Below are 14,298 nucleotides of genomic sequence, written 5' to 3' on the forward strand. Positions count from 1 at the left end.
TTAAATATCCTTTTATCATAGAGTACTTATTCTTTCCTTCTCTACGCCACTAATATGCTCACATTGATAACTTTCTTATAGACAATAAGCTACTCTCTACAAAGTCTTACACATATAACGGTATTATAATTTCATGCCATGCTCCAGCTATTTTATCTCAGAGCTCTTGGTGGTTCATCTTTCTGTTAGTGTCTGATCTTGATTTTCTCGAGTTCTTTATATTATATTATGATTTCTATCACCATGAAAAGACTGGGGTGCATATTATGTGGGGAAAACCCAACAAGCTCAAGCCGCATGAGGCCACATAAGGCAGTGTGTTTCCTCATCTGATGCCATTATTTTTCTCTTGCTGCCCTCGCCACCATTTAGGGTGCAATCAAGTATAAACCAGACTTAACACAAACACACCCACTGGTGAGCAATACAACAAAATTGAGCAGCAAGTCTATAAAGCAAGCAAAAGAAACAATAGTGTTAGCTATAAATGTCGAAATAAACAAAAATGCATTGCATATCAGAGTTATGATTGTGGCCACTCCTTTTGTAGGTCTTTACATTAAATCTTTATGCCTACAGAAAAAATTTTGCCTGCTCTCAAGCAAGGATGCTGCGTAATTGCTATACGAATTTTCATTTCACAATGTATGAACATCGAAATGACAAAAACGTCACTCTGCAACCACAAATTTGATCCAGATCAATCACTGTAGATTATATGGAAATGAATATGCTGAAGTTTTCACTCCACCTTGTAGATTTTTTTTGTTAATACAGATATTCATATCTGTGTCTCTCTTCAGAAAGCTCTATGAACATATTTTTTCCACTGACTTGCATGGAGGAAGTATTCTATATGTTCTAATGAGTTTTGACTTTGTTTTTTAAAAGGAACCTGTCTCGACTGAGATATTAGAGTAGTAATTGCTGCATAAGAAGGAAGTTTAAGATATGTCACTCTTTCTTGCATCACTCTTTAGTAAGTTATTGACTTGGAGAAGTCTGGCAGTAACTGTTAAAGTTATACTTATTCCAGGTCATTGATGCTACAAAAACTCTTTTGTTTATTCTTTCCAGCATTTCACAAGCATTACCATTCAATTAAATGGTACAAGTTTTTACATAAAACTGCCTCTGATAGTTTTCAAAACTGCTTCCTCCTAAAAAGCTTAGATAAGAAAAATGTTATAAAAAATAATGGCAAATAACTTTATAAACATTTTATTAGCATTCTAGTATAGCACTAAAACACTACATAAACTTTTAGTTGTGAATGGGCCCTAAGGACGCCCAAAGTAGAGTGTGGGGTGTTATTTTATTTTTAATTTGTCTCTGGTATTTCAGAATGTACTTACTTATCTACTCTTCTATGGTTTTAAATAGTGTGGAATTAAATTTCTGTTATTGTGCTTTTGAAAAATGTAAAGGGGTTATAACTTTTTTACATCTTGACACAACACTTTGTTGGTTTGGCAAGCACTGCCATTTTGTTCATGTTTTATGTAACATTACTACCCTAGGATATTTGTGATGTGTACTGTCACTGTTGCAAAAGAGTATAAAATTCAGTGCAGCACACTTCCTGATTGATCAGTATTCTGGATATGTTCAAAACTCGGTATGTTCTTTTAGCAGTGATTTTAGTAGTATTACAGAAACTTTAAACAACAAGTAAACAGTACAGCGATGTCAGGAAGAGGGTAAGAGCAACGTTGACAGGAGAAGTTGAAACAGCGTCAGGAGAGGGCACCAGCAACGTGCGACTGTTTTCATCTGATTGCCAGCTAAAGCATTCCATGAGTATTGATTGCTAAATCAATGCCACCCGGGGACATTCATCTTAGACATCTTTAACTTTTCATAAGCCTTTTTCTAAAGACTAAAGATGTCCAGATTTTGCTTTCCATGTTTTCTTTTATACTTTTCTCTACTGGTATTATTGACCTTTAATAAATACAAAGTTGCTTTTAACTTTGTCTTAATGTCTAGAGTGATGAAGGTAATAAGGTAAATATTTTGAGCACCTGGCACAGTGAGGAAGTGCCATATGATCTATACTATGAGGTTTGTTGGCTGAGGAAACAAATCTCTGTCCAATAATGAACAGTGTGTTAAACTAAAACATTCATTGGATGATAAATGGTCTGTAGGCAGGGAAGTTGAGCCTTTGTATGTTTAAGTATATTCTTGTAGACCAAAAGTAATATTAAGGCCTGAGATCAATCTAAGGCATTGTACATTGTTCATGCCTATGCTAAATAATTCTTTTAGAGTACTAGGGAAAGTGGACTGTGCATGTATTATTCATATGGTACTTGTGTGGATTAAAGTGCTAAGGAATAATATGCATGTGTATGTCTTTCATATTCCCTCAACTTACAACAATATGTTGATGTCCCCACACACTCTAGGGGTCATACACTTGGTTATTTCAAACTCTGCTTTAATTAGTAATTTACAGGTTTATGATCTTGATATTTCAGACCACAAAGTAGTGTCAATGGAGCTACCCTTTTTCTCCCCTCGTACCAAACAAAAACGGCAGATTCATTTTAGAAATTTGAAGAATATCAATGTGGATACCTTAGCCCTGGATCTTAAACTTCTTTCTACTGATCTTACTAGTTCCAGCTCTGTTGCTGACCTCGTGAATCTCTACAACCAGTCTCTGAGCAGTCTCCTTGACTTTCACGCTCCTTTAACGTCTAGGTCCGTCTCATTTTCGTGCTCAGCACCTTGGTTCACCTGCGAGCTGTGAAAAATGAAGGCGGCTGGGCGTGTCCTTGAGCAGCGGCTCAAGGCTTCTGGGTTGACTGTTCACAAACAGGCCTATAAGGAACATAGGAGGGCGTATGCAGAAGCTTTGAAGGTTGCACCGTCCAGGTTCTATTCTATCATCATTACAAATAGCTCCAGGGATCCAAAAAAGTTTTTCTACTATAAATCATCATCTTAAACCTCCTTCATGTGCTAATTCCGAGGCCACTGATGAGAGGTGTAATTTGCATATTAATTTTTTCAGACAAAAGGTTTATAACATCCGCTTAAACCTCTCTACCATGGATATTCTGTTACCCCCAACTGTCGACCCGCTGCCTGAGACTGTCCAGCCTCTTTGCTCCTTCTCTGTTGCCACACGGGAAGAGGTGGAGGACGTCATCAGGAAAATGAAACCGTCTACCAGTTCCCTGGACCCTTTTCCCTCAGCCTTGCTGAAGGCCAACATTTCTGCTATTTCTACACTTATCACCAGGATTATAAACCAATCCCTTTAGGCTGGCCATATTCCTTCAGCACTAAAAACTGCTGTCATCACAACTCTACTGAAAAAACCCACCCTGGATCCTGAAGTTCTGTCTAACTATAGACTCATCTCTAATCTTCCATTTCTTTCTAAAGTTCTGGAAAAAATAGTTGCAGTACAACTTCATGATCATCTCAAACTGAATAACCTGTTTTCGCCCTGGCCATAGCACCGAAACAGCCCTGGTCAGGGTCACTAATGACCTTCTGATGTCAGCAGATACTGATTCTCCTTCTTTACTCATTCTCCTTGGCCTGGCAGCTGCTTTTGATACAATTGATCATAATATTCTTCTTCATCATCTGCAATACACCATTGGACTCTCAGGAACTGTTCAAAATTGATTTACATTTTATTTGACTGGTAGAACTGAGTATGTCGCACTTGGCAGCGCAAAATCTCACACCCATAATGTCACCTGTGGTATTCCACAGGGCTCTGTGTTGGGCCCCATCCTTTTCATCATTTACATGCTCCCCCTTGGATGTGTCATTAGCAGACATGGTCTATCTTTTCATTGTTATGCCAATGACACTCCGCTTTATCTTAGGACTACTCCCACCTCCTCTACTGCTCCTCTGCCAACATCTACACTGACTATTTGTTTGGAGGAAATAGAGGCATGGATGAGGCTCAACTTCCTTCAGCTAAACAGATCTAAAACAGAAGCCATTTTAGTTGGCACACCACACCAGCTTTGTTCTTCTACCATCACCAGTATCACTTTTTCTGATAAAAAGATTCCTCTTTCTACATTTGTAACAAATTTGGATGTTAAAATGGACTCTCAACTCACTTTTGACACCTATATTAAACATTTCTGTAAGTCATCTTTTCACCATCTCAGGAACATTGCTAAACTCTGTCCAACACTTACCCTGGCAGATGCAGAGAGGCTTGTCCATGCCTTTGTCTCGTCCAGGCTGGATTACTGTAATGCGCTCCTCATTGGGATTCCTGGCAAGAGTATCCAGAGACTCCAGTACATTCAGAACAGCGCTGCCAGGATCCTGATGAGGGTCTGAAAGCATAGCCACATCACTTCTATCTTGAAAACCCTTCACTGGCTCCCTGTACCACTTAGAATTGAGTACAAGGTTTCCCTCCTTACCCAATAGTGCATTTATGGATCTTCTCCCCTGTATTTACAGGAACTCCTTATCCCTCATACTTCCTCACGCACCCTCCGCCCTGTGCATACCAACACTCTTCAAGTTCCCAGAACTAAGCTTAGCAGTATTGATTTCGATGTTAATTAATGTTATTTTGTTTTATAATTGTGTCTTTCATTTTTCTATTCTTTAATATGTAAAGCACTTTGAGCTACTGTTTGTATGAAAATGTGCTATATAAATAAATGTTGTTGTTGGTGATAGGGCCTTTTCTTCGGTGGTGCAGAGGCTGTGGAATTCCCTCCCTGACTACAGTTGACCAATGCCTTAAAACGAAATCTAAAAACATATCTTTGTAGAAAGGCATTTTGTTAAATTATTTCCATAGATTTCTTGTTTGTTAATTTATTCTTATTTGTAGCACTTTGAGATTGTTAAATATAAAGCGAGATATAAATAAAATGTATTGTTATTATATGGTACTTTACTGGTTGAGGTCTGTGTGTTTGCGTATATCTTAAGGTGCAACAATAGACCAACCCGGTAACAAACCTAATGCTTACACTTATCCCTGAAGAAATTAGGTAAAGGTTAAGTAGAGGGAAGTATCATGATAATATAAGTTAACATTTTTTTTCTGTTAATCTGAATTGTATTTAATGTAGTAATAATTTCATAGTACAATGAAATTCATACTTAGTGCTCCCACAGACAAGTGAGAGTAGTATATAACTAATACCAGACACCAAATATGAACACAAATCATGAAAACGGCAAGCCGTATCAAATTAATTATATGAGATGCACTTGTCAGTTTGAGTAGCCTTATGATATGTGGCGTTTATTTTATTTTTATTTTTTTTTTTTTTAAGAAAAAATGGTCATTGAAGCTAGTACACAAGAAAAAAGGGACTAGTCATTGTTTATAGCTTCTGTTTTTTTAAATAGTGCTATTTTTAAGTGGATTTCTTTTAACCAAATTACAGGTATGGTTATTGTGACGACGCCAAACTGCTTGGTGAGGCTGCTTCAGTTTCAATGTCACCGCCTTGTTGGATATTGCCATCTCATTTTGGATGAAGTTGATGAATTATTTTCTCAAGCTTTTGAGCAGGTAAAAGGCTTTAACAACAAACAATTAACATTTTTCCTGAGAGTGCAATTTTAGCTAATAAAATAATATAAGGGCTGGTTTATTAGTTAAAAATAATAACACTGAAATGCTAATTTTGTCTCTAAACAAACTATGAAGTAGTATCATTTATGCGTATTTCTCTTTTCTCTTTATTAGGGAAGTGAACATTCAAATGAATACTAAAATGTAATACCTGAATAGTCATAAACTTTTTTAAATGTAAACTACTTAAAGTTTTATTTCTAAGCTTTTTGGTAATTGTACAGTGATCGTTATTTTTAAGGATGTTACTTTTCTGCTTCTAAAGAGCATTTGCTCACAAATTATCTTTCCCAGTTTACCAGCATATCTTCAGTTTTTATCTTATAAATCTTTACATTTTGCACTAAGAACGTTGATCAACAATAGCATCTGTAAACTCCTGCTTGCAAAATATTTTGTTATGGTTGGCTCATACTGCTTACTTTAACCACTGTTTTGTTTATGTATAATAATGTGCTTTTTAATTGCAAAATCAGTATAGTGGCTATTGCACAGTATTGTAACCACAAGAATGTTTGTTCGATCCTTATATCAGACTGTGTGATGTACTTCCTATACTTCAATTGTAAAAAATGTGTGTAATCAATTTGTTTTTTAGTCAAATATAATAATGATGATAATAATAATAATGGGACTACTAATAATGCTTCTAGTAGTAGTAATAATTTATAATGATTATTTCATTTTCTTCAATATTTTATTAATAATTTTATTAATTTTATTAAAATAAATGCACACACAGGCTAATGAAAGCAATAAAAATGATTAGCTGTTTAACTTGTTAGCAGTTTACTTAAAATTCTTAGTGAAATAAAATTTAAAAATATTGTATCAAAAACAATGCACATTCTATTACTAGTATTGTAGTTAGAAAAAAAGTCTTAAAACCCACTTTTCACTGGTAGAAAATAAAGGCCCCATTCACAAAAAAATGTACTGTACCATGCAAAAGGTTTTTGTGGAAAACAGATACACACACACACATAGTATGCAGTAGCTGGAAGCATTGAGGGTGATGAGGGACACTTTAAAGATAAGTGTGAAAAATATCAGAAGTAGGAGAACTCAAAAATGTCAAAAACACAACCAAGATGGTGCTATATTAAAGAGATTGTGTTTCAATGTTAAGAAATAATGATTGCAGAATGAGAGTGTTGAGATTTTGTTTGCTACGCATCTTAAGTTTAAAACAACAAGTAGTGGTATGCACTGTGTATCACTCAACTAGGGAAGGCTCAAACCCGTGACCTTTTGGATAGGAGTTAGCGGCTCTTGCCGCTGTACTACCAAAGCAGTCGTGACAACGAAGTACACTAACCTGATTTCTTTTTCTCTGGTTATAGTCTTGAATAAAAGCGCATTTGTTTTGTTATACTTGTACTGTAGCTGCGTTTTCCCAAAATTACCAAAGTTCAGCAGCTTCAACTCAAAAATGGGATTCAACAAAGCCTGATTCGCAGAAATGATTCCACAGACAAAATATCTTCGTTTTTAAAAGTTAAGTTTCAAAGTAAAACAGGTCACACAAAAAAGAAAATTAAAATAGCAAAAAAAAAAAGAAAAAAATAATGTTAAGTAAAGTTCAGTTCTAAGCTTAATCTTGTTACCTTTCAAATCGTTACCATTTCATAACATTTCTGGACCATTTCTAAATGGTCAGAAAACTGTATGCTTATCCCATTTCTAAGCTTAAAATGAGTCTTTCAAGTCCCTCTTTACTGGGACCTGTTCTAAACAAACTGAGCTTATTATCACACTGTTACTCAATTATAGTAAGAAGGTTCTATCTCTTGTTAACTTATAGGGGGAAAAGACTATACCATAAGCTATGACTATGAAAGACATTTATATTCTATTCAAATTAAGCAAACATCAATATGAGTTTAACTCAAAACTTTAACTTTCTAAGATTGGCTCTTACATGTACCTTTTGTGAAAGTGCTTATTTGATTTTTGGAATTCATTCTTCACACATTGTACACTTCATCTCTACATTTTGTCGTTCGTACTAAAAGAGGTTTCTTTCAGGTATGTGTTCAACATTTCTTGAATTACCTGTCATCCTACACTTAAATAGATCTTTGTAGATACGGAACACACATGAAATGCATGTGTTCCAAATAATGACATATTTTTTAGCCTATGCAGCTCTAGGTACCTGACTCCCTGATAAACAAGGCTTGAGCTGGGAGAGGTTTTTGCAGTTTGTCCGACAGTGGGAGGATGGGATAGCAGGCTGCTTGCGGTTTGTGCTTATTGACACAACCACAAGACAAAATACGCTGATGGAGAGTGCGAGAGGATTTAAGGTGGACTGGGTTTACGTGTTTTTTCATAGGCTTTGGTAATTCTAGTGTTAAGCCTGACTGTTCCAAAATGGTCTTCCAGTGCATCAGTCAGGGAGAGAGCATGCATCCCATTTTGACTCCAACCATTTTCCAAAATCAATCTCCCAAGCTAACATTGTAGAGGACTGCACTAGCAGCTCTGTTATGAAGTTGTTCAATAACTTCACTAAATTAATGGTGATATTCTATCTCCTCATGGTTGCCAATAAAGCTGTATGCCTTATCGAGTCAAAAGCCTTATTGATATCTGTAAAGACATGGTATAGATTTTGTTGGTGCTGCAAGTATTTTCTTTTTTGTAGAGGATGCAAAGATTGAAAATGTGTTTTGTTATATTTCTTTTGGTTTGAAAGTTGGCTTAATGTAATATAAAAAATCTTCTCTTCTTAATGCTTTAGTCTATTGATTAGAATCTTCACCTTTTTTAGGCCGACTAATGAGAGGATTATAATTGGGTGATAATGAGGGACTGTGTCCGTGTTGTAGGCCACTCTCCCGGTCTTCCATGTCTTGTTGCACATTGTTGTCAGAATGTTAATCATTTCTTCTCCCCACACTTGTTTTAACTCTGTTGGTATTTTGTCAATTTCAGGTGATTTCCCTTTTTGAAAAGATTTCACTTCTGCTTCTACCTCTTCTTGAAGGATTGAATAGTCATAACAATCGTAGTACGGTGACCTAAGGACAGTGAGACACTGCTGATTTTTGTTTATTTTATTAATAGTGGTCGGCAAATTTACCAAATCATTTTTTGAGCTACTTCAAATGGGGCTACAGTAATCCCTCCTCGATCGCAGGGGTTGCGTTCCAGAACCCCCCGCGATAGATGAAAATCAAATCCGCAAAGTAGAAACCATATGTTTGTATGGTTATTTTTATATATTTTAAGCCCTTATAAACTCTCCCACACTGCTAACATTATTAGAGCCCTCTAGACATGAAATAACACCCTTTAGTCAAAAGTTTAAACTGTGCTTCATGACAAGACAGAGATGACAGTTCTTTCTCACATTTAAAATAATGCAAACATATCTTCCTCTTCAAAGAATGCATGTCAGAGAGAGAGAGCGAGAGAAAAGCAAACAATCAAAAAATCAATACGTGCTTTTCGGCTTTTAAGTATGCCGAAGCACTGCAATAAAGCAACATTTTTTAGAGGACCATCCGTATCCTCTAGGCAAACAGCCCCTATGCTCACACCCCCTCCGTCAGGCGCAGAGAATGTCAGAGAGTGAGAGAGACAGAGAAAAGCAAACAATCAAGCACTGCGTGGGAAGCATATCGTATATCATTGAGGAGTTTTAGTTAATACGTAATACATGGTCTGATTGGGTAGCTTCTAAGCCATCTGCCAATAGCGTCCCTTGTATGAAATCAACTGGGTATGAGGAAGCATGTACCATAAATTAAGACCCAATGTCCGCAGAAATCCGCGAACCAGCGAAAAATCCGTGATATATATAAATATGCTTACATTTAAAACCCGCGATGGAGTGAAGCCGCGAAAGTCGAAGCGCGATATAGCGAGGGATCACTGTATTTTGAAAAGTAAAACAAAATGTCCTTACTGGAGAATCCTGAATGCAATCTGATAGTAGTGAGGAGTGGATCCAGAAATGTCTGAAACACCTTAATGCTGTTAAAACGTTAGGGCAGTCTAAATGAGAGCAGGTCATTCAGTCCAACAAAGGTCACCAGGCCTTGCCACTTAATTCTTCCAAAATATCATCATGTCTGGCTTTGAAGGTCCCTATTATAAGGTCATGCTGTTCCATGCATCTATGGTTCTTTGTGTGAAAGAAAAACAAAACAGAACTTTCCTATATTTGTGCAAAATTTACGGTTTAGTTTCCAACTGTATCCCCATATTGATGAACTCATAAGGGGTGTTTGACATTATTGTACCTAAAATAGGCTTAACCATACCCAATTCTGGTAACGTTCCTCCCACCATCATTCTCTGCTTTCTATGTTTTAGCCAATTCTGCCCCATCAACACTGTACACCCTGATCTCACACCTCTTTTAGTTTGATGCCCAACCATTTAAGTGACACCTTATTAAATGCTTTCTGAAGGTCAAGATAACTGCTCCCATAAGCAACATTCTGATTGTATATTTGTGTTGCTTCCTCCTAGAATTCCAGCATATTGGTAAAATACAACCTCAGCATTCTGAACCCATGCTGACTGTTCAGTAAAAATTCTTGTTCTTGCCATGTGTTGTTGAATTTTATCTTTAATAGTTCCTTCCATTACTTGTGATGCATGTTAAGGTTACTGGCCTATAGTTACTTGAATCTACCTGATCACCCTTTTTTATATAACTGTATATCTGTCAATTTCCAATCCTTCATAATTTTCCCAGTGTGCAGTTACTTTCTTGAAATATGTGGCAAAGCTTTTATGTACTCATTAACTTCCTTATGCACTTGAGGATAAATATTATCTGGTGCTGGCGATTTGATTTCAGAAAACTTTGGGGTATCTGCTATTTCACTGTCTGTATATTGTTTTCCCCCTTTACTGTTCCTGATAAACTTCACCTCTTTCTTTGACTGTTATTTTTTTTACTACTAAAATACTGAAAATCTCTTTTGGTCATCTTTCACATTATCTGTTATATTCTTTTGTAGCTGCCTTTTAACTTTCCTAATATCCTTTTTAATGGTTGCCCAGATGATTTGCATGGGAGTTAATAGTCTTACACAACTGTGTTTTCATTTGAAGATTTTTTTTTTTTTTTTATCTGCTTACTTACCCACTACAGAGTTTTGTTTAATTTCTTAATTCTCATTTTTGGGATGTACGTGACCTTCATTATGTTTAAAATGTGTTTAAGCTTGTTCTACTACTACTCGATCTCTACACCTTAAACCTTGTTCAACTTGTTCAATATTTGCTCTGCAATAGTTAAACCTAACAATTTCAATGTTTGTATCATGTGATCTTTCACACTGAGAATTGTATAATATAATGGTCACTTAACTCTAGTGGTTCAATCTTTTATACCCTCTTGGTTTATTGCAAATGGCTTTCATCTTCCCCAGATAAACATTTTTTCTCCTCCTTTCTTTACAAGTCACATCACATACAACATACATGAAAGTTTCAAGTGGATTTATTCATTCTAAGTGGAGGAAGTCTGGTCCCTTGTGAAGCATTGAACGCTACAAAGCTATGATAAATTATGGAAAAATGGGGTTGGAGTCTTGCGTGATATTACGAATGCCTGCAGCAGTGACAAGTTTTAGATTTGTATTTTTCTTCTTCAAATGTGGTAAAACATGAATGATAACTGATTTTTTCATTTAATATTTTATACTTGTAGGCTGAAGACACAGCAATTAACATTGATGAAAAAAAGTGTTAGTAATGTGGATAACAGCTGTGGGGGAAGATTTGTCAAGGTAAAAAGGATATGCAAATGTAGTCAAGTGCAAGCTGGAGGAGAGAGAGAGAGAGAGAGCAATTTTCACCTGGGGCCTCATGCATAATGCCTTGCATAGAATTCGCACTATAATATGACGTAAGCACAAAAGCGGAAATGTGCTTGCGCTCAAAAAAATCCAGATGCATAAATCTATGCGAACGCCAGCTTCCACCTTCTTTTGCTACATAAATCCTGGTCAGTGTGAAAATTAACGCATATGCACACGCCTGCTGCCTCACCCCAACTTCTCCCAGAATTACGTCTCCTTGAATATGCAAATCAATATAAATAGCCCTTAAGCTCAGTGTTCTGTGAAAAGGCAATGGCAAAAGCATGAAGGAAAATAGAATTTCAGCGAATACCAAGTGGAGGCAACAAAAAAAGTACTATTTTTTGGTTTGAACAGTGGTATAAACAACAAAACGAAGTTGATCGAGTGACATAGTGTGTCGGAGAAACTCGAAAGATGAAGTTCACAAAGTCACACAGCGAGTCATAGCCCACCGTCTCAGTATCATATGAAAGCTTATTAGGGTACAGAGAAAATGGAAAAAAAAGGGACACAGGTGGGGGTGAAAAAAGCACAAAATGTCAACTTTAATCTCGAAACTTACACTTTAATCACATAGTTTATTTTGTCATTACAGTAGAACATCATAAACTTCATCTTAAAATTGTTTAATTTACTCCATCCATCTATCCACCCATTATCTTATGCTTATCCAAGGTCGGGTTGCGGCGGCACCAGCTTGTGCAGAGAGGCCCAGACTTCCCTCTCCCCGGCCACTTTTTCTAGCTCTTCCGGGAGAATCCCAAGGCGTTCCCAGGCCAGCCGGGAGACACAGTCCCTCCAGCGTTTCCTGGGTCTTCCCCGGGGCCTCCTTCCAGTTGGACATGCCTGGAACACCTCATCAGGGAGGCATTCAGGAGTTATCCTGATCAGACGCCTGAGCCACCTCATCTGACTCCCCTCGATGTGGAGGAGCAGCGGCTCTACTCTGAGCCCCTCCCGGATGACTGAGCTTCTCACCCTATCTTTATGGGAAAGCCCTGACACCCTGCGGAAGAAACTCATTTCAGCCGCTTGTATTCGCGATCTTGTTCTTTCAGTCACTACCCATAGCTCATGACCATAGGTGCAGGTAGGAATGCAGATAGAATGGTAAATTGAGAGCTTTGCCATACGGCTCAGCTCCTTTTTCACCACGACAGACCGATGCAGAGCCCGCATCACTGTGGACGCCGCACCAATCCACCCTTCAATCTCACGCTGCATTCTTCCCTCACTCGTGAACTAGACCCTGAGATACTTGAACTCCTCCACTTGGGGCTGATCTCTCCCCCAACCCTGAGAGGGCAGTCCACCCTTTTCCGGCTGAGGACCATGAACTCGGATTTGGAGGTGTTGATTCCCATCCCGGCCGCTTCACACTCAGCTGCGAACCAATTCAGAGAGAGCTGAATATCACAGCCTGATGAAGCAAACGGGACAACATCATCTGCAAAAAGCAGTGACCCAATCCTGAGTCCACCAAACCGGACCCCCTCAACACCCTGGCTGTGCCTAGAAATTCTTTACATAAAAGTTATGAGCAGAATCGGTGACAAAGGGCATCCCTGGCAGAGTCCAACTCTCACTGGAAACGGGCTCGACTTACTGCCGGCAATGCGGACCAAGCTCTGACACCGGTTTACAGGGACCGAACAGCCCTTATCAGGGGGTCCGGTACCCCATACTCCCAGAGCACCCCCCAAAGGATCCCCGAGGGACACGGTCGAACGCCTTTTCCAAGTCCACAAAACACATGTAGACTGGTTGGACAAACTCCCATGCACCCTTCAGGATTCTGCTAAGGGTGTAGAGCTGATCCACTGTTCCGCGACCAGTATGAAAACCACACTGTTCCTCCTAAATCCGAGGTTTCACTATCCGATGGACCCTCCTCTCCAGAACCCCCGAATAGACTTTTCCAGGGAAGCTGAGGAGTGTGATCTCTCTGTAGTTGGAACACACTCTCCAGTCCCCCTTTTCAAAGAGGGGGACCACCACCCCAGTCTACCAATCCAGAGGCACTGTCCCAGATGTCCATGCAATATTGCAGAGATGTGTCAAGCAAGACAGTCCTACAACAGCCAGAGCCTTGAAGCCTTGCCACCAAGGAGTTTTTTGACCACCTCGGTGACTTCAGCCCCAGTGATGGGGGAGCCCACCTCGGGGTCCCCAGGCTCTGCTTCCTCATTGGAAGGTATGTTAGTGGGATTGAGGAGGTCTTTGAAGTACTCCCCCCACCGACCCACAACATCCCGAGTCGAGGTCAGCGCACCATCCCCACCATACACGGTGTTGACACTGCACTGGACCAGAATCTCCTCGAAGCCGTCCGAAAGTCGTTCTCCATGGCCTCCCCAAACTCTTCCCAATCCTGAGTTCTTGCCTCAGCAACCACCGAAGCCACATTCCGCTTGGCCTGTCGGTACCTATTAGCTGCCTATTAGCTGCCTCCAGAGTCCCACAGGACAAAAGGGTCTGGTAGGACTCCTTCTTCAGCTTGACGGCATCTCTCACCGCCGGTGTCCACCAGTGGGTTCGGGGATTGCCACCATGACAGGCACTGACCACCTTACGGCCACAGCTCCGGTCAGCCGCCTCAACCATAGAGGCACGGAATATGGCCCATTTGGACTCAATGTCCCCCACCTCCCTCGGGACGTGGTCGAAGTTCTGCCAGAGGTGGGGTTGAAGCTGTTTCTGACAGGGGACTCTGCCAGATGTTCCCAGCAGACCCTCACAACATGTTTGGGTCTACCAGGCCTAACCGGCATCCTCTCCCACCATCGAAGCCAACTCACCATCAGGTGGTGATCAGTTGACAGCTCCGCCCCTCTCTTCACCCGAGTGTCCAAGACATGTGGCTGCAAGTCCAAC

At 39.2% G+C, this 14,298-nt stretch overlaps 1 protein-coding gene across 1 annotated transcript in view; it reads left to right on the forward strand.

Moving 5' to 3' along the window:
• The window catches only part of LOC120534889 (putative ATP-dependent RNA helicase TDRD12), a 329,578-nt gene extending 323,844 nt beyond the window's left edge, over positions 1 to 5,734 (forward strand). The window contains exons 14-15 of the mRNA XM_039762401.1: positions 5,403 to 5,530; positions 5,708 to 5,734. Of these exons, the coding sequence (XP_039618335.1) occupies positions 5,403 to 5,530; positions 5,708 to 5,734 (155 nt within the window). The remainder of the gene's footprint in view (positions 1 to 5,402; positions 5,531 to 5,707) is intronic.
• Positions 5,735 to 14,298: the final 8,564 nt, after the last annotated feature.

Source organism: Polypterus senegalus, chromosome 9, assembly GCF_016835505.1.
Source record: "Polypterus senegalus isolate Bchr_013 chromosome 9, ASM1683550v1, whole genome shotgun sequence".
Lineage (NCBI taxonomy): Eukaryota > Metazoa > Chordata > Cladistia > Polypteriformes > Polypteridae > Polypterus > Polypterus senegalus.